Genomic DNA, 18,548 nt, shown 5'->3' with positions numbered 1-18,548 from the left:
CCCACCCACATTTATTTTATAATATGAAAATGTTTTCAATTTTTTTGTATAAAAATGCTATTAATTATATTTTAATATTGACTCTTATTAATTAATAGGTTGCTTTGGCATTATTTTATCATAAAGAATAAACCATTTAAAACCTCTAGCTTTACTGTATGTTTGTTGTCCAGAGGACATAGACATCTAAAGAGATAGATTGAAGAAATATCATGTCCATCATATTTAGGAATTACTGTAAATAATAAGCATTTATATTGGGCTAGTAAAATAAGTCCCAGTGATGTTCCTTAGAGTACAGTATACAGTGAAATCCACTGAATGTAGACTTTAGTGATGATTGTTTTTGGTAATAGCTTTATTGAGAAATAATCTACATGCCACATAATTTACCCATGTGAAATGTAGAATTCAAAAGCTTTTAATGTCTTCATAGAGTTGTGCTATCATCACCACAATCAATTTTTATGACCTCAGAAAGAAATCACATACCCTTTATTTTTTTTTAATGCTCTCAGTGATTTTAGAGAGAGAGGAAGGGAGATGGGGAGAGAGAGAGAAACATCTATCGGCCTCCTCCTGCATGGCCCCTGCTGGGGATCGATCCCACAACCCCGGTATGGGCCCCAACCAGGAATCCAACTGGTGCCCTCCTGGTGCACAGGATGGTGCCCAGCCGACTGAGCCGCACCGGCCAGGGCCAAACCACACACACTTTAGCAGGCACTCCCCATTTTTCCCTAATTCTCCAGCCCCTGGCAACCACAATCTACTTTCTCCCTCTACAGATTTGCCTTTTCTAGACATTTTATATAAATGGCATCATACAATATGTGGTATTTTATAACTGGCTTCTCTCAGACAGCATAATGTTTACCATATTTATCTTTTTTCTTTGTAAATTTCCCAAATTTCTTTCCTTTCTTGATATCTAACTCCATTGCATCGCATTTGGAGAACTACTTTGTGTGACTTTAACTCTCTTAATTCATTGAGGCTTGTTCTGTGGCCTTGTATAGGGTCTGTCTTAGAGAATGCTCTGTGTGCACTTGAGAGGAATGTGTATCCTGAAGCTGTTGGGTGGAGCGTGCTATAGATCCTGTTAGTTCAGACAGTGCACGTGTTGTTCAAGTCTGTTTTCTCTTTGTTCTTCTGCTTCGAGCATTGGATTCTTGGTTGACAGTTTTTTTCTTTTAGTACTTTGAAAATGTCATCTAACTACTTTCTGACAGCAGTTGTTCCGGATGAGAAGTCGACTGTTACACTTACTGCAGTTCTGTACCTGATGAGTCATTTGTTTTCCTCTCGCTGCTTCCAAGTCTTTCTTTTTGGTGTTGACTTTTAGCATTTTCACTACCGTGTCTATGTGTGGATCTCTTTGCATTGATCCTATTTCACACGTGTTGAGATTCTGGATGGACAGTGTAATGTTTACTCTGTTTTTAAAATCAAATTTGGGAAGTTTTCAGCCATTATTAATTTTTGTTTGCCTCCTTTCTTTCCTCTCCTGGTACTCCCATTACAGTATTATGGTGTATTTAATAGCGTGCCACAAATCGCTAAGGCTCTGTTCATTTCTTTCATTCTTCTTTCCTCTCAGTTCATCGGCTTGCATAATGTCTTTTGATCTCTCTTTAAGTTCGCTGATTCTTTCTTCTGCCAGTTCAGACCTACTATTGAGCCCCTCTAACAAAATTTTCATTTTAGTCATTGCCATTTTTCCTCAGCTAGGACATCATCTAATAAATGATTCTTTGTGATAAGTTTATTACAGAATTATAGTAGTAGAAGGGGAAGCACCATTTATAGAATATGTCTGTCTTTGGGTGGGGGGGATGTTAAAATAAAATTTTGATTTATTTTTTAATGCCAACATATTTACCTATGTTTATACATTGTTTATATTGTCTTCAGAGTATCCTGGCTTTAAATCCTCGAACACAAACTCATGCAACTCTGCGTTCAACTTCGGCCAAGAAATTAGACAAGAAACATTGGAAAAGAAATCCCGATAAGAACTGCTTTGTAAGTACCACGGATACATTTCATGCTGAAAAATGATCTCATTCTACACGTTGTAAAACAGGACTTTACATGGTCTTAGAAATACACTTAAGTATGCATCAAGTAGAGCTGTGATTTTTTCATTTTAAATATTTTATGTTAGAATCATCTCAAAGTGTGCTTAATTTTACTGCTTAAAAAAAATCTATTGAAACAGTTAAACATCCTATAAATTTAGTTTGGTGCCCATATTTCTTTTCCTAAACATCTGTAAAATTTCTCTTAAAATAGTTTTGGGTAATGACACAGTGGTACAGGAGAGTTTCCATTACAGATGGAATTTAACTGAAGAATAACTGGGATGTAGAAACTGTGGCAAAGTGCACTTTGGGGGAATATATGAGCATGAGGTATTCAATATGTACATGTAATAATACATCCAGGTGAGGGGCAGGAGCAGAGACCTCTGAGATTACTCACTCTGAGAGCATTATTTAACCGGCCTATGAGGTGATTACAGGTCTGGGACTGTGAAACCATCAATTGGGATTAAGTACAACCTGGAAAGAAACATTTAAAATGCTATCTTAGGGGGTATGAATCTTTAAATTTGTAAAGCAATTTTATTTCAACCTGATTTCCCAAAATTAATTTCCCCCACGTTAATTTTCTCAAATTAATTAGTGAGATAATTAATCGTAATAATTTATTTAATTAGTTCTTTTGGAATTTTGTGTATACTGTCTGATACAATGGTTTCAATTTATTTTTATCTACTTCTTGCTTCCTTTGTACATTTAGTAAATTAGGGAAAATCCATTCAGTGGTAAATTAGGCAACTGTTAAAATTATTTTGGAAATAATTAACAATCTGGATAAATACAATCTATATGCATAAAAAAGCATGAAACATCATTGTATTTAATGATGGTTATGTGCACTTATATGTCTAAGAGACATCTTAAAGTTAATGTGTCTAATATCCAAATTTGTGATTTTACCTCGAAACCTATTCTTCTTGAGGCCATCACCATCCATTCTTTCACTGATGGCAAAATGTTAGAGTCCTCGATTTTGTTATTTCTCTCACCTACCCTACCTAATTGGAAGATCCTTTTGGCTATACCTTCAGATGTATCCAGAATCATTACTTGTTACCGTCTTCACCATGACAAGCTTCTAAGTCATCACCACTATTTCTTACCTGGATCATTTTAATAGCCTTGAAATGGGTTCCATGCTTCTGCCCTTTCCTGGTAGAGCCTTCCCTTTTTATTTATTTATCTATTTTATTTTTTTTAATTTTAATTTTTCCTAACCCTAGCCCCAACCCTAACCCTAACCCTAACCCTAACCCTAACCCTAACCCTAACCCTAACCCTAAGTCTTTCCTTTTTTTTTTTTTTTTAATAACAGAGGCACTTTAATGGTCAATCTGGTCATAGAATCTCTTCTCGGTAATACATCTGAGGAATCCTTTCCAAGCCCCTGTGCTCAGACTGTCTCAGGGATTCCCCAGCTCACTCCGAGTCTGCACAGCTCCTTTGTGCAGCAGTCGGCTCAGCAGGGCCTTCTCCAGCCGCCCCGTATAAACTGACCAGCCCCCCGCCTCTCCGTAGACATCCCTGCTTAATTTTCCTTCACAGTGCTCGTCACTGACATACTCTGTGTTTCACTCACTGCTTTGTTTACCGTCTGTCTTTTTCCACTAGAATGTAAAGTCCGGGGGGCAGGGCTCGTTGCATTTTGTTTCATTAGCTGTGTCCCCAGACTCCAGAACAGTTGGTGCCCCCTAAGGATCTGTTGAATGAACACACGAGTGAAGGTGACCCTTACGTGTTCTTCTACACCAGACCTAAGGATTCCATACTTTCTTGTCTGGTGCGGTGCAGTTTCCAGAGGACCTTTGCCTTTGGTTCTTACCATGATGAAACGGACAATTCAGGTTTGTTTTCTCGCTTCACGGATGAGGGAGACCATGCTGAAAATGTTAAATGATTAAGCTCCTTAAAACTGCTTAGTGTTGCAGCCAGATCTAGAATGCAGGTCACACGACTGTGTCGTGTTGTTCCCGGCATATCCCTTGGCCTCCTTAGAAAAGACAAACGAGGTCATGTTAAACTAGATCCATACGAGGTGAGGAAACTGGATTGTAAGGGTCGCCACATTTGGGCCCAGGCATCTTACATCATTTCCAAAGACCACACAGAGGCACATTTTCAGCCACCTCTCTGACCACCAGATACAAAGGTTTTCTTTCTTCATTTTTATTTTCTTTGATTTTAAAAAATCTCTTTTACTTCGGCGTCACAGTTTTCTGTTTTGGTTTGGTTCAGAAACCGCCGGCTTGTCTCTCCGCATATCCACACCGGGCTTGTGGGGCGGGTGCCTTCGAGGTCCCAGAGAAATTTCCCGCGAGCCCTTGCCTAGTTCCCTCGCCTCTCTGCCCTTCTTCCCCTCGCCCACCTGGTCCTCGAACCAGCCATGCACCAGGCCCTGTGCGGAATGCTACTCAGATGAATAAAATCTGCCAATAGGTAGTCTAAAATTATCCAATAAAATAGATACAGATTTGGTTTTAATAAACAAATTAGAACACAGGCATCTTCTTTAGAACACAGGCATCTGTTGGACCCATAAACGTGCCCTTAAGAAAGGCAATTTTGAAATTTTTTACTTGGGAATTTCCACCGTTGGCAGTTTAAATCCATCCTGGTTCTAATTGGAGATTCTGAATTCAGCAGGGGATTTAAACTGGCAAATGTGTTTATACTGGTTAATGAAGCACGAAGCAGTTATTTCCAGTATCTTTTAAGCAGGTGCTCCATAGCCGCTGTTTATTTTTGCCATTTTTGAAAATGTTGAACTGTCCTAATTACATAAATATTTTGCACTTGCTTCCCACTGGCAGTTTTTTAAGACCAGAGGAACATTACAAATCAGAAAACATCCTGGGTGAAGGGGGGGGTCTCCCGTCGTGTGAATGCCGACTCGTAACCAATATTTCCCTTAAAGAGTAACAGTGCCCATGGGAAGGCATTTTCGCTAGAAGTCTTTAAAGTCGGGTTATAGGTTTCAGAAGGAGACTTTCAGGTGATCTCAGTTTCTTCAAGAATGCAAAGCACACCTCGAATTAGGCAGTAACGTCTGAAATCATTTGACTGGTTTCCCGTGCCCGTGTCTGAAGCATGGCTCCAAGGGGCCTCACCGGAACATTTCTGGGCACCATCTGAGCGGCTGGGAGTAGGTTCCTTTCTTAGCGGCAGGCCCTCATGCTTTCCGTATTTAGAGAACATTTGTCTACCAAGTTTTTAAGACTTACAGAGTGTACACACCCCTGGGCATCTGGCTCGGGCAGCTTCGTAAGGTACCAGATGTTAATGGAAGGCCTCGTGTGCGCCAGGCGCCGTGGAGAGTGGCGGGGGAAGGGACGCCCACTCGCCTGGCCCCAGCCACTGCTGTCATTCGGTCACTACACTCAGCATCAACCACCGTGCGACCTGCCAGCCACGGGGCCACAGCTGAGGCGTGTGTCCCGGTCTCGGGGCTGGAGGTTGGGCTCCCTGAGGAAGCAGAATTGGAAGTGAAAATGCAAATAAAAAGGGAAAGAAAAAGAAGACGGTTCTGACCCGAGTGGACCACAGATGCGAGGAAGGGTTACGAGGAGGGAGCCCGTCGAGCGTAAGGGGTGAAACGGTCTCGGCACCGAGCGGCCCAAGCGGAGCGGGTGAGGCGGGGCGCAGAGATGACACCGAGACACCGGCTCGCGGTCGCCCGAGCGGCAGTCACGGCGACACAGCGGGTGATGCTCACCAGGACCCGAACGGGAAGGTTCTGTATTGTGGATATTTCGCCAAGGGAAGCACAAGTCCTCTCATTAAGAAAGCGCACTCTTGGCCGCATGCTGTAATTTGGAGGGTTTTAAAAAAATATATAGTATGAGGCGCTCTCTTGAAAAGTTATTTGTTTTCTTGGTGCTTCTTTCCATACTTAGAATTGTTCTCTGGGCAGAAATGTGTCATAAAATGTTAATGGACAAGAGGAAAGGGTTAACTCTTGCCTTCCCGAGGCTGTCCTCAGAAAGCTGTGCTTTAGTTATTTATTTCAGCCTGATACAACCTTCCCCACGTCCATGTGACACAGAAATTAAGCTCGTTTGGAACCGTCAGCCGTCTGCCCCACGACTTTTTTGGGCTCATCTTTTTTTTTTTTTTTTTAAATATATCTTTATTGATTTCAGAGAGAGGAAAGGAGAGGGAGCGACAGAGATAGAAACATCAATGATGAGAGAGTCATTGATCGAGCCCACAACCGGGGCATGTGCCCTGACCGGGAATCGAACCCCGATCGCCTGGATCCTAGGTCGACGCTCACCCGCTGAGCCACGCCCGGCCGGGCTATTGGGCTCGTCTTTAATTTGAAGGTTGTATCATAGTTAAGCGTTGGCTCTGTTCTATTTCCCCCCGACCGACTTCATCGTCCCTCCGAGCGGCGTGGAGCTGCGGCCTGCGGCGCCGGGTGTAAATCGGGCTGGAACCCGCGTCCCCCCGGGAGGGCTGCTCCCGTCCGAGGCCCCTGCGGAGCCGGCCTCTCACCCTGACGGTGGTGCTCAGGAAGGAAGGCGGCAGAACCAGAAGGGACGGCTCAGCCCGGTCGAGAGGGAGCCCCGAGATCAGCTAACCGGGTTTAGTGATCGGCTCTGCCGTTTACTGGCGGCGTGACCCCGAGCGGGTTCCCTCACGCCTTCCTCCCTCCGGCGCCTCTCCTGTGAGATGCGGGGAATAACAGCATCCACCCGGTCCCGTTGCTCGTAGGAGTAATTGAGCCAATTTGCCGCTATGCCTGCAACACGCCTGGCTCGCCATAGAACCCGCCAGACGTGTTATTACTGATGATTACGGCCTCGGTGGGCTGCTGGGCCCCGGCCTTTTCTGTTGCCACGTGCGCAGGCCCATCGTGACAGTGGGCGCGGGGAACCACGAAATATGGGAAGAGCAGGGAGGTATTAGGGCCGGTGAGGGACAGCGGGGCATTTCCTTTATTGCTGAGAAATTTCCTGGCGGCAAAGTGTGTGTGAGAGAGACAGACAGACGGACGGAGGCAGATGGAGAGAAACGGATCCTGGACTTTTAGCACGTCCCGCTCTCTGCATCAGGTTGGAAAGAATGATATTCGTGGGATATTTTTTTTCGCCACGGTCCGCTTTCTCCAAGAAGCTCCAGCGTCCTGCCCGGCTTCGTGCCACGCCACGGCTCAGCCGCGTCACGGAGACTCCACGCTGGCGAGCCCGCAGGGCGCGGGGCGCCCACCTCTCGTTCCCTCTCGACACCCGACGGCACTTTCTCTTTAGAGACGCTGCCTACGCAGGTTACGTGTTATCCAGGGCGCTGAGGGGGCCCGACGGGTGCGGTTCGTGTGCGCGGAGGTTCCGCCCGCGGCCATGAGTCCCACGGCGCCTCATCGGTCAGGGAGTGCCGCTTTCCCCGTCGTTACAAATTGAGGATCGCTTCGCACAGCACTTCCCGAACTTCTCCTTCCCTTTGTGTGTGTTTTGGAGCAACGTGGCACACGTCAGTATCCATCAGTTTTCACGCTGCACTGAGTGAGGTTCCTGGGAGAGTTTCGAGAGCCTGGTGAAGGAGCTCATTCCCTTCCCTTACGTCACACATGTAAACGTATGCACACAACATACTTACACATAAGTACACATATTGACAAAGGTGTCGTTATAGATCAAAACATGAATATATAACAATTTCATCAGTAATAGATATAGAAGGAATATATTAAGTATTTATAATTTATAAAGAAACTTTCGTATGGATTGCTTTTCAGATTATTAAATCAGGACACAAAGGGAGGGGACGGCAACTTTGTCAACGTTAACATTTTTTCATTAAAAAAATATATCCGAACCTTAGCAGAAGGACTGGTACAAATAGTATTCAGATATATTTCCACGTGCTGTGGATTCTGAATGTGTACAAATGACTCAGTCATTTTTTTATCACCCTAAGAAATGGGATCACCTGCCTCCGTCAGTGTGTCCTGTTACCCGGTGAGTCAGCCGCGCTGTGCGAGCCCCACGAGAGCCCCGCGTGGGGTCCCTCTGTCTCGTCCCCCGGCAACTCTTGACTGACTTCAGAGCCTGCGGCCAGGTGGTCAGGGGAGTGAGCTGGAAATAGGGGTTTACTTTACGTGGACTTTTGGAAACGCTTCTTGAGGGTTCATCTCAGCCTTAAGGAAGTTCCCTGTGTGGCCCTGTGGCCACGGGGTCCCCACCTCTGTCAGAACGTCGCAGGGGGTGTGAGCTCCTGGAGGAGCGGGGCTTTGTCTTAGCAAAGGGACACCGAGGTGCTTATGCACAGAAGGATGTTCAGTCTGGGGGGGAGCCCCGGCAACAGGACCCCGATAAACAGGAGAAATAACCCGTCAGCCACGCCCGGGTGCGGGGAGCACTTCCGTGGAATCGTTGACCCGGGATGGGGCTGGCTGGCGCCAGGGAGCGCACCTGTGCGTGGCGCTGGGCGCCCGCCGCCCAGACTCAGGTCTCCCCCTGTCACCACGTGTTTGACCCCCTTTACCCTTCACTCCCCCCAGCCCTTCTGCAAGCGCCGTGCCGCGGTGTGACGATGAGCTTTTGTTTGCTCGCTCACTTTCTGTTTAACTTCTGTGTCCCACACGCGAGGGGAATAACACGGTTCTTGTTTTCTGACTTATTCCGCTTAGCACAAAGTTCTCAAGATCCGCCCGTGGTGTCTCGAGCGGCAGGACGTCATCTTTCTCGAGGCGAGCAGTGTCCCCTGCGGGCGCGCCCCGCATCTCCTTTACCCGCGGCCCCCGGCCCCGGCGCTTCGGCTTTTCCCACGTCTCGGCCGCCGTGAGTGAAGCGGCGGTGGACATACATTACTGTAGATTCGGCCCCTGCCCTGATCAGATACTGTCTGAGGGGCGTCGTTGCTCCTCAAACGATAAAACAGTGCGTTTTCCCCTCTCATTAGCAAGTTGGTAAGGAACCATGGGAGATATAGTCTAAAAAGGACATGTGTTTTAAAAAATCATCATTGATTTGGTTCTTCATAGATCATGTATAGAAGAGCAGATGGCGGAGTTATAGTTATAAACAATGAAATACAAAAACCACCAGCCTGATGGCTTTTAGTAGGCAATTTGCATGATGAAATTAAGCTGGAAAAACATAGGAGACGTGCTTCTCTCGACGACGTTACTGGTACTTTGACCTTTCCCGTGACCCCCGTATTTCTCACCTCTCACGATTGCATAGCCCCCCTCACGTGACCCCCCGTCTCCTTTCTCCCCCCGTTCAGTTGCTCTAGTATCGGGGGCTGATTTTTTTAGAGATTCTGCTGTGAAAATCCATTCATGTTAAATAATTTATATGAAATAAAAGAACTGTTGAATGGAAGCACAGAACAGTTCACTGGGAAGCGTCGCAGACGTGAGTAATGCCCTAATAAAGAGTTTGGCTTCGTTCTCGTAACGAGGAACTCAGCTAAGCGCATCTTCATTTGCTCCCTTAATTAATATCCACGTTTTACATTAAGGAACGGGGGGACCTGGAAACCTAACGCGCCTCTTGCGGTTTGGAGGAGAGGAGCTGAAACAGTCTAGGGCGGTTGTCACTGTGCGTGACCTTCCTCCGATATTTCGAACCCGTTTCAGTCGCCTGCAGTGTTCGCTGCTCGAGCTGAGGCCGCTCTGTCAGGTCCCTTAGAGCTCGGACCAGGCGACCGGTTTCCCGGCGGCCAGGGCGCCCTGGGCCCGCCCTGGAGAAAGCCCCGCCCCGCTCCCCCGCGCTCTCCCCGTGGGTGTGCTCTCTTCCCTCTGTGCCTCGCGCTCCTTCATCTCATTCAGGTTGTTCGCATCCCCCGATGGCCCCGGTTTCTCCCCTCAGTGCTCCCGAGGTCGCCGCCCGGCGCTGCTTTGATCCTTAGAGGAAAGTCACAAAACCCCAAAGCCTGGGAGACTCGCGCCCTTAGGGCAGCTCTGTTCAAACACTGGCCGCGTCCCGTGTTTTCCCCGTCACTGTGCGTCGCCGATCTTGGCGATAAATGCCGAGTGTGGCAGCCCTCAGTTGCATCTCGGGGTCTTTAATTTTTAATCTAACTGACAGGGCTTTGAAAGTTCCGAAAGATGCCGCAGTTCTCACGGCGCCAGCTCGGGGGGTGGCCCACGCCCTTGCCCCAAACCAGCGGGGCTCAAACCTACGCTCTGTCGGCTTCCACTCAGGAAGCCACAGGCAAGGTGTTCGAGCCCCCGTGCCTCAGTTTCCCCGTCTGCAAACAGGAACGTAGTAATGGCTTTTTAAAAAAAGCGCTCTCGTAGGGTTTAAAAGAAGACAGACTTGGAGAGCACTTAGAACAAGGCTAGTGCACCGCGAGAATCCGGCAGGACTTAGGATTCGCGGCAGCGCAGAGATTGTTTAGGAAATAGACACAGGAAAATGGAGCCCCTTGAAATCCTGCCGTTGAGTCACCAACACTTTGAAGTATGTTTCTTCCATATTTTATTAGAAATGGGAGTATAGCATCTATCTTAGTTTCTAACCTCATTTTTCCCCATAAGATAAGATGTAAATTTCCCATGTAATCCCACATCACACTACGGGATAGTTCAATGCCTTTAGTATCACAGTCACGATAATTTACATATCTAATGCTCTAGATCCGCACAGTGGACCCTGTAGTAAAGGCATCATTTCACATATTTACATATTTAACATTTTCTTGACATGTATAAGAAATCTCTGCCTATATCTAACCTTCAGTTATTAGTCATAACTCAAAGCAAACCAACGATTTTATTCCAAATATTTGGGAACATATAAGTCGTCGTCTCCTAATGCACAGAAAAAAGTCTGTAATCTTACCTTATTGTTTTCCTCTGAAAACTCTGGTTTTTACTTGAGCTTCTCCCAAACAAATGTGGAACGTAAGCTGCTGACTGGCGGTGACATAGAGAGGGTGACATACCCCGTGCTGTTAGTCACACAGCAGCTTCTCTTTTACAGCTATGACATGAGTAACATTGATTCCTCTTTAATGAAGCGTAATTATATAAATTAGTCATTTCATATAACATAGACTTATGTTAGTAATTTTTAAATAGGCAATTTAAATGTGTATTTACTATGCACATGCATATTTTAAATGTTCATTTACTACTGATGTTGATATTTACACGTTTTAGTATATTTGCTGCCCTAATAACACAAAATATAATTGCATATCAAAGTCCAGCCTCTTATCTCCTTTATAGTGACACTGTCATATTCGCTTGAAGGGTGAACCGTCTCGATTTATTTTATTGTATTTACTCAGTATGACATTTTAAGAGCATTGTCACAGTTTTTAAAATGTTCTTAAACAGAAATTATATTTTCTCGTTGTTAGAGAGATGTATTACAGTTTGCCATTGAAATTGGCTATTAAAAAATATTTTAAATGCTATGTTTTCATTTCAGTTTCCTACAGTTTTATCTTTTTTGTGGATTTTACCATGTATCAATATAAAGCAGTCTTGTGCTTGGCATCTGCCTGGCCCATTCTTTTATTTTAAAATTGTCATTTGATATAGAGGAATACCTTACTATTTTGTCATTTTTCAATTTGAGAATCTTTGTCTTTTAAGAGAGAAGTTTAAGCATTTTACCCTTATGTTTAATGGGTGTCCTTGGACTTGCATTCACATGTTATCTTAGTCCCCACTCTTCCCTCATCACGTCTAATATATATATTTTTTGGCTGAGATATTTATTATTTATAGACTAATACGTCGTACACCATATTTTGATTCTGTAAGCATGTATTATTAAATTTTATTAATTAACTTCTCTGCCACAGTCAATACCAGAGTGAAAATACGGAGTCAGGCTCTGCTGAGCTCGCTCACGTAAGCCGACAAATGTAGCGTGTTTTTATTTCTGTCTAAAAAGCCCTCCTGTCATTCTGTTAGGAGAAGCTCGTGCTTAAAATCTTTTTAGATTCTATGAAACTTCTCTTTTAGGAGTTTTAATATTTTCAATATTTCAGTAAGCTTCACAAGCATGTTACGGAACAATTATATGACCAATTGTTCAAAATATTTTACAGTTTCATCCTTTATCTTCATTTTTTATACTACACCTTCTTTGTACTTAAGAAATGAAACGAACGGGGGGAGTTTTTCCTTGAATGATGATTTGGCATTTTTTGTAGCGATCGGATTTTTAGTTTTCGGCTGTCACTCTGTCCCCGAAGGACTTTGTCGTTCCCGTGAGAAAAAGAATTCCCTCTGAGGAAAAACACACAGCTCCGTGTCACACAGGCCACGTGGCACGGCGCAGGTGCCAGTGTCCGGCAGTCGGCGGGGACACAGGGCGCGGTCGGGGCGAGGGGGGCCGCCCACCTTCACGCTTCTCTCTGATCCCACCAACCGAGAGGCCGCTTCTCTCTCGGGCTGTTATTTTTATTTAGAAATCTGTACGTCCTGATGGATATTGAACCATATGATGAACGACTATTTAAGTTAAAAAATTAGTGAACAGGGACCAGGATTGAACACGAGAGCAGCCAGTGCGGTGGGAGGTTCGTTCCTGAGCTTTTAGACCGGGGCGCTCGTCGCCTCTCCCGGGTAGAGGCCTCGAGTGGCGGTGCCGCGAGCACAAGCCTCTTCCATGGCTTAGGGGACCCGCGGGGCCCCGACCTCGGCCTGCGCCCGGTCCTGCCTTCTCTCATCGTGGATCTTGTTTCTCACGCTTGAGGCCCACTCCCTCCTTTTCCTTTCCTTGGAGTTAGCCAAGTTCAGAGCCGCCCCGGGGGTCTTTGCAATTCCACTTCCCTCTCTTGGGATCTTAGCAAGACCCTCCCCGACCCCTGTGCTCCTGCTGTCTGATTGCCTGCCTCCCCCCAAAAGCACTGAACGCTGCCTGCAGCTGTCAGTGTTAAAAGTGGACATGGGACGTGTGTTGTGCACCATGTATCTATCTATATATATTTTAACTCTTACCTGAGGATATTTGTTCCATTGCTTTTCAGGGAGAGTGGAAGGGAGAGAGAGACACACATGGGCTGGTTGCCTCCCCCACGAGCCCTGACCAGGGCTGGGGATCCGTGCCCTTGGCCGGAATCAAACCTGGGACCCTTCAGTCCAAGGCCCTGTGCTCTAACCACCGAGCCCATCCAGCCAGGGCTGTGCACCGTATTTTAAATAGATATTTTAAGTCTATATTTGTATCAACTCCATCCCCTCTCCTAAAGTGTAAGCTTTATGAGGACAGAGAGCTAGAATATTTAGAATAAACTCTAGAAGTACTATTAATTTTTTTCTAGTAAAGCCATACAAGTGGAATTCATACAAACGATTTACGCAGGCAAGTCTGAAGGGTGTCTGTTTAAGAGCACTGCTCACGCAATGGACATTGGACGTTTTAAGGAAAGAGATGTGGCTGTCGTTTAGTCTGCTTATGACGCTGAACGAAGCAGCCGGTGGCATGTGTGACTAGTGCCTAAAACCAAGTTTACGTTTCCTGCGTGGCTGGCAGAGCAGAGGTGCTCCTGCGGCCGCCATCTGGGGCTCTTCAGGGACTGTCAGGAGGTTCCGTCAACAGCGGGCCTGGGCCAGACGATGGAATTCTCCAGAATCACCGTATAGTGGCACCTGCCTGTTTTTTGCTCTGTTTTGTTTTGCCTTCAAATTGCGTTCCATTTACATGGAATCAGCGTCTGCTCAGGGAGATTGTAATAAACCTCTGCTGACTACCGAAAGGCAGCATATTATTTGCAATGAGGGAAAATAGTTTCCGCCGTGAAATCGGTACGTTCTCGCGAGTCAAAGTGTCTCTCGAATTCCTCTGAACGCCCAGACGGGAGGCGGGCGGCAGTTATTACCACTGTGAGAACCTGCGAGCAGCATGTTCTTGATTATGTTCAAAATTGGTTAAATGCATGGAGCAAGCTGCCCGTTTTTGAGCTCCATTAATGAGAAGGGACGCTGAGAGCCTGAAGTGGATTCCTGAGATAAGCAGGAGTGCACCCCGAGAGTTTAAAACAAATGGGAATGATGAATCCAGGCGAGAGCATGGGACCGTTCAGGCTCGAGACCAGCGGAGTGGGGCCTTAATCACAGTCTTTACGGGTGAGGGTTCTTAGCGGAGAAGGGCGACTGGCTGTTTCCCATCTCCAGCGAGTACAGGACAAGAGGACTGCAGTTAACCAATGTTTACTGAGCATCGCCGTTGAGCATAGGGCTTTGGACCAGAGCTACGGAATATCCCCAGAGTGAAGATGTTAATTCCTTGAGAGGGTGTGAATTCGTGTGGGTTTTTTAAGTCTTTTAAGCAATATAGATTTTCACTTCATACCTCTATCAATGGACAGTAAGTAGCGTTAGTGCAATTCAGCCTTTATCGCGTTCTTACGGCCCCCCCGTTCGAGGGCCTCAGCAATCTCACGAGTAACAGAGGCCGAGCAGCCCTTTGCGGCACTAGTAACGCTGAAGCGACTCGAGATAATAGTAACCACAGCCACGTTAATGGCCATAAACTTTAGATTATGAAGAGGAAAAGCTGAAGGTATTAATAGTAGCGTTTAGTAGAGAAGCAATACGCACGGTAAGTCCCTGTATGAATTGCAGGATATGTATACGTGTGTATGTGATATATGTATATATCTATAATATATATGTAACATGTATGTAATGCTTAATTGAAGTATTAAGATACTAGGGCTATTTGAATATGTAGTATTGGTGTCTTCTGATAAAAAATATGTATCAGCAAGAGAAGAAATCATCTTAAATTGCAGCATAGTATAATTTTCCTTAGAAAGTTCATCAAAAATGGTTGATGTTAAATTTTATGTTCTATGTATTTTGCCACAGTAAAATTTTATTTTTAAATGTCCACTTGAAAATTAAGCTCTGAAAGAATTTTCCTCTTTGCAAATTTAACACATTCTCGGACAATTTAATTGTCTTATACCTGTTGCTCTATTTATAACTGTGGCCCACATTTATCCTAACAAGGCGGCAAGGTGGCTACCAGTGTACCAAGTGCAAACCTTCAATATATTTAACAGAAGTATTACTTTGTAGTTATTTAAACAGCACATGGCTCTATGTACTACTAATGTTTTTTTTAAAAAACTGAGCTCTGCCTATCACTGTCCCCGTGAAGCAAGTCCGACTGTGAGAACCGCGTCGGTGAAGCGGGAGCCACTGCGCACTGCACACCAGATGAGGTCTGGGCCCTGAGCCCGCGGGAAAGTGCCTACGAAGCCTTTGCTTTGTTTAATTTTAATATTTATGCAAATTTTGCGATCTACATGTAACATGGTTTTTATTCGTCCACCGAACGCCTAGTATGGGTCAGGCACTGTTCACCGCCCTCCTCTTGTAGGGTCTGCGTTCTGTTTGATAGAATCAACGACAAACGTAACCCCAGATAAACCGCGCAGGGTGCCCAGTGAGTTACAGATGTGTTCATTCTGACATTAAAATACTTGAATTGCTTATGCCAGGGAACAAACAACATTTCCCCCCTGGCTACTCCTTTCGAGCAGGACGCTGTTTCCGAGAGCCCGTCGGTGTCAGGAAACAGGTTTAAATGAACGAATAGTTATATCACATACTCACTGCAGCAATGTTTTGTCTTATTTTTCTTACGAAACCTTAACCTCATCATCTAAATGCTGCGGTCACACAGCTGGGGGGATACGAGGGTGTTTATCTGGGCCGTCCGATCAGTTGAGGGGGTGGGTGAACGGCGAGATGGGGAGGAACCGGGGGGAAGCAGCACCGCGGCGTTGAGTGGGCCGAGCAGGAGGCCGGGCGACGGCCACGATACTTGAAGTCCCCTTTCTGGCTCAAGAACTAATTGTAACTCTCTCGGCATTGGTTTCTTCACCTGCAAAATTAGATTAATTTCAAAGCTCATTCCAGATTTAATCATCTTTAAACGTCACTCTTCCCCCTCCCCCAGGCCTTTGCCACACTATTATCCGTGCCCGAGGGTTATGCACGTAAGCGTGTCAATTCTTGGTCAGCCTCTCCCCACCCCTGCCTTCCCTCTGAGAAAAAAAAATAAAAATAAAAAATCGCTTGTATACATATGTACTCCCTTCCCCCCTCCCCCCCACTGACCCCCCGGGAGGAGAGAAAGGCCACGAGCCCCTCCCCCCGCCCTCCTCGGTGCACCCAGATAATCACGGCAGACTTGCCGAGCTCGCAGAGTTCCCGGGCGTGCAGACGAGATTTTGATAAGTATATTTTCTGATGACAAGTTAAGCCACTTGTGTTTTATGGTGGGATGAAAGGGTCACTAATCTCTTGGTCAATCTTCTCTCATCTCGGTGATAATCTCATAAAAGGACTGGCGCAGGGAACAAGGATGACTGATAATGCCATTAATTTAAGAACCGATACTGTAATTTTCATCACATGTAAATTATCGGAGCCTCGCAATCTACATAATCAACTCTCTTCATTCAATTTTCAAAGTTCATTTTCCTCCGAGCATTTTGGTCATGGGCTGTAAATATACTGTTTTCCTTATAATGTTTTTTATTTTTTGTGAATCATGCTCAGCCTGGTAAGAAGACTGAAGTAGGCCGGACTCGCACCTCTGTCCGTTAGGGGAGCCCTGTCCGTAAGTCCACGGATCTTGTTTGGGTGTCTGACCCCTGACACAGCATCACCTTCCGTCACAAAGAAGAATCCCCGCACCCCCTTCCCTCCGGCGCTGGGTGGCGAGGAAAAGCACCCATGCTCCCGCCCATTTCATTATAAAGGTCTGAAAATACAGCGATTGGTACTTCAGACTGTTCAGAAAATAGAATTTTGCCTGTTTTTTCACTCGGACCCACCCAGGAAGGAGGCAGCCCCCTGGGTACAGGCGTGGTTTGGGGCGAGGCTGCGGCTCCCCGCGCTCAGGCCCGGCGGGCGCGCTCAGGCCTGGCTGCCGTCCAGGGCCTGGCATCCCCGCGACAGGCTCCATCTTAGTGCAGTTAATACAGCAGCCGCTTAATAATTGAAAGCAAGTAACTGGAAAAAGCCCAGCCTTCGGAAATTTTCTTTACTGATGATTTTATCTTTAAGCCTTTGGGAAAATGACTGTATCACAAATCCTAGGGTGGACTGGTGCCCCTGGCAAAAACAAGGGAAATTAGCGATGTTTGTGTTTTATCGAAGAAAAAGACAGTGTCTGGTTGACCTCTCTTCTCAACCAGTTATTCCGATGTCATTGACTGTATTAAATTATATGGTTTAAGCATAAATAAATAACAACCCCGTTTTCTGCTTGGTTGCCTCTTTTTGGCCCAAAGCAGATACAACTACAATATTACAGCGTCTGGCTTCAAAAATCCCTCCTATTCATTAGACAAGTGCAGAGGGGTTCTCTTTTCTTGTTTAAAAAAAAATTATTCTGAATTTTTTTAAGGACTTGCTTTATAATTTTAAATACTTGATGTTGTTACTTTCCTGAGTCATTTCCTTTAACGCTGTACATTCTCCTCTATTGCACTTTTTAACTTGATCTCAAGTTTGTGTGTCAGTTTGTGCTACTGATCTTAACGTCCTTAGACGCAAACCACAGGCTAACAAGGGACGACTGTGCGGCAGAAGGTACCCTAAACGAGTCGCACAGAAGCAATCGCCTGGGAATGTAACATAAATGAACACAAAAAACGTCAAAGGAGACGAATAGGCGGCGTCTAAACGGGAAAATATAAACAGCCGGCAAACGCAGGAAAAGAGGCGCAATCTCACTTGTAGCCGGGACGCTGTGAAACGGTTTTCAGCCTCCAGCTGGCAGACGTGTAGGAAATTAGGACTATCTGGCTAAATGCGCGAAGTTTCAGGTAACTAGGGGCTTCCCACGCGGCCAGCGGCTTGGGAATTAGGGCCAGCCAGTGGTGAAATAGCTCGTCGTGTATTGTAAAAATTTTTAAAAATCCTACCATTTCCACAGCGAAGAATTTATCCTGCAATAAGGAAAACCGCTCTGAGCCGGGTACCAGGGCGCGTGCTGTGGTGTTTCCAGCAATAAAATGCGGGGACGTCGGCTGCATTTCCATCGATACCAAAAGCGTTGAGCCCTCGCCGGTTCGGCTCAGCGGTGAGAGCGGTGCCCTCGGGTTGACGGGTCACGGGTTCGACTCTGCTCAGGGGCACGTACCTCGGTTGCCTCCCTTGACCGGTGGATGGGTCCCTCTCTCATCGGTGTTTCTCTCTGTGTGTCTCTCCCCCTCCCTTCCGCTCTCTCTTAAAAAAAAAAAGTGTTAAAGCACAGAATTTCAAGCAGTTTTTGGAATTTTGGACACGTTTATTGATCTGGGAGGGCCAGACATTTTGACAAGGACTCAGAGAACTGGAATTTTTCACCTTCGCTGTTTCTAACATGCTTGACAGAGAGAAATGCCCCAGGCGACGTGCCTCCTGGTGGAGCTGCCCAAAGATCACTGTCCCCTTTATGGGGGGTGGCTACACAGGCGATGCCCATAGAACCGTACACCTGAAACCGCCATAATCTTATTAATCACTGTCAC

General features: G+C 45.9%; 1 protein-coding gene across 1 annotated transcript in view; it reads left to right on the top strand.

Moving 5' to 3' along the window:
• The window catches only part of DPYD (dihydropyrimidine dehydrogenase), a 319,890-nt gene that overhangs the window by 16,354 nt on the left and 284,988 nt on the right, over positions 1-18,548 (top strand). Inside the window, exon 2 of the mRNA XM_087827593.1 lies at positions 1,915-2,025. Coding sequence (XP_087683719.1) covers positions 1,915-2,025 — 111 coding nt within the window. The remainder of the gene's footprint in view (positions 1-1,914; positions 2,026-18,548) is intronic.

Source organism: Miniopterus natalensis, chromosome 19 (genome assembly GCF_054644295.1).
Source record: "Miniopterus natalensis isolate mMinNat1 chromosome 19, mMinNat1.hap1, whole genome shotgun sequence".
Classification (NCBI taxonomy): Eukaryota; Metazoa; Chordata; class Mammalia; order Chiroptera; family Miniopteridae; genus Miniopterus; species Miniopterus natalensis.
This window is presented reverse-complemented; position numbering and strand designations above follow the sequence as displayed.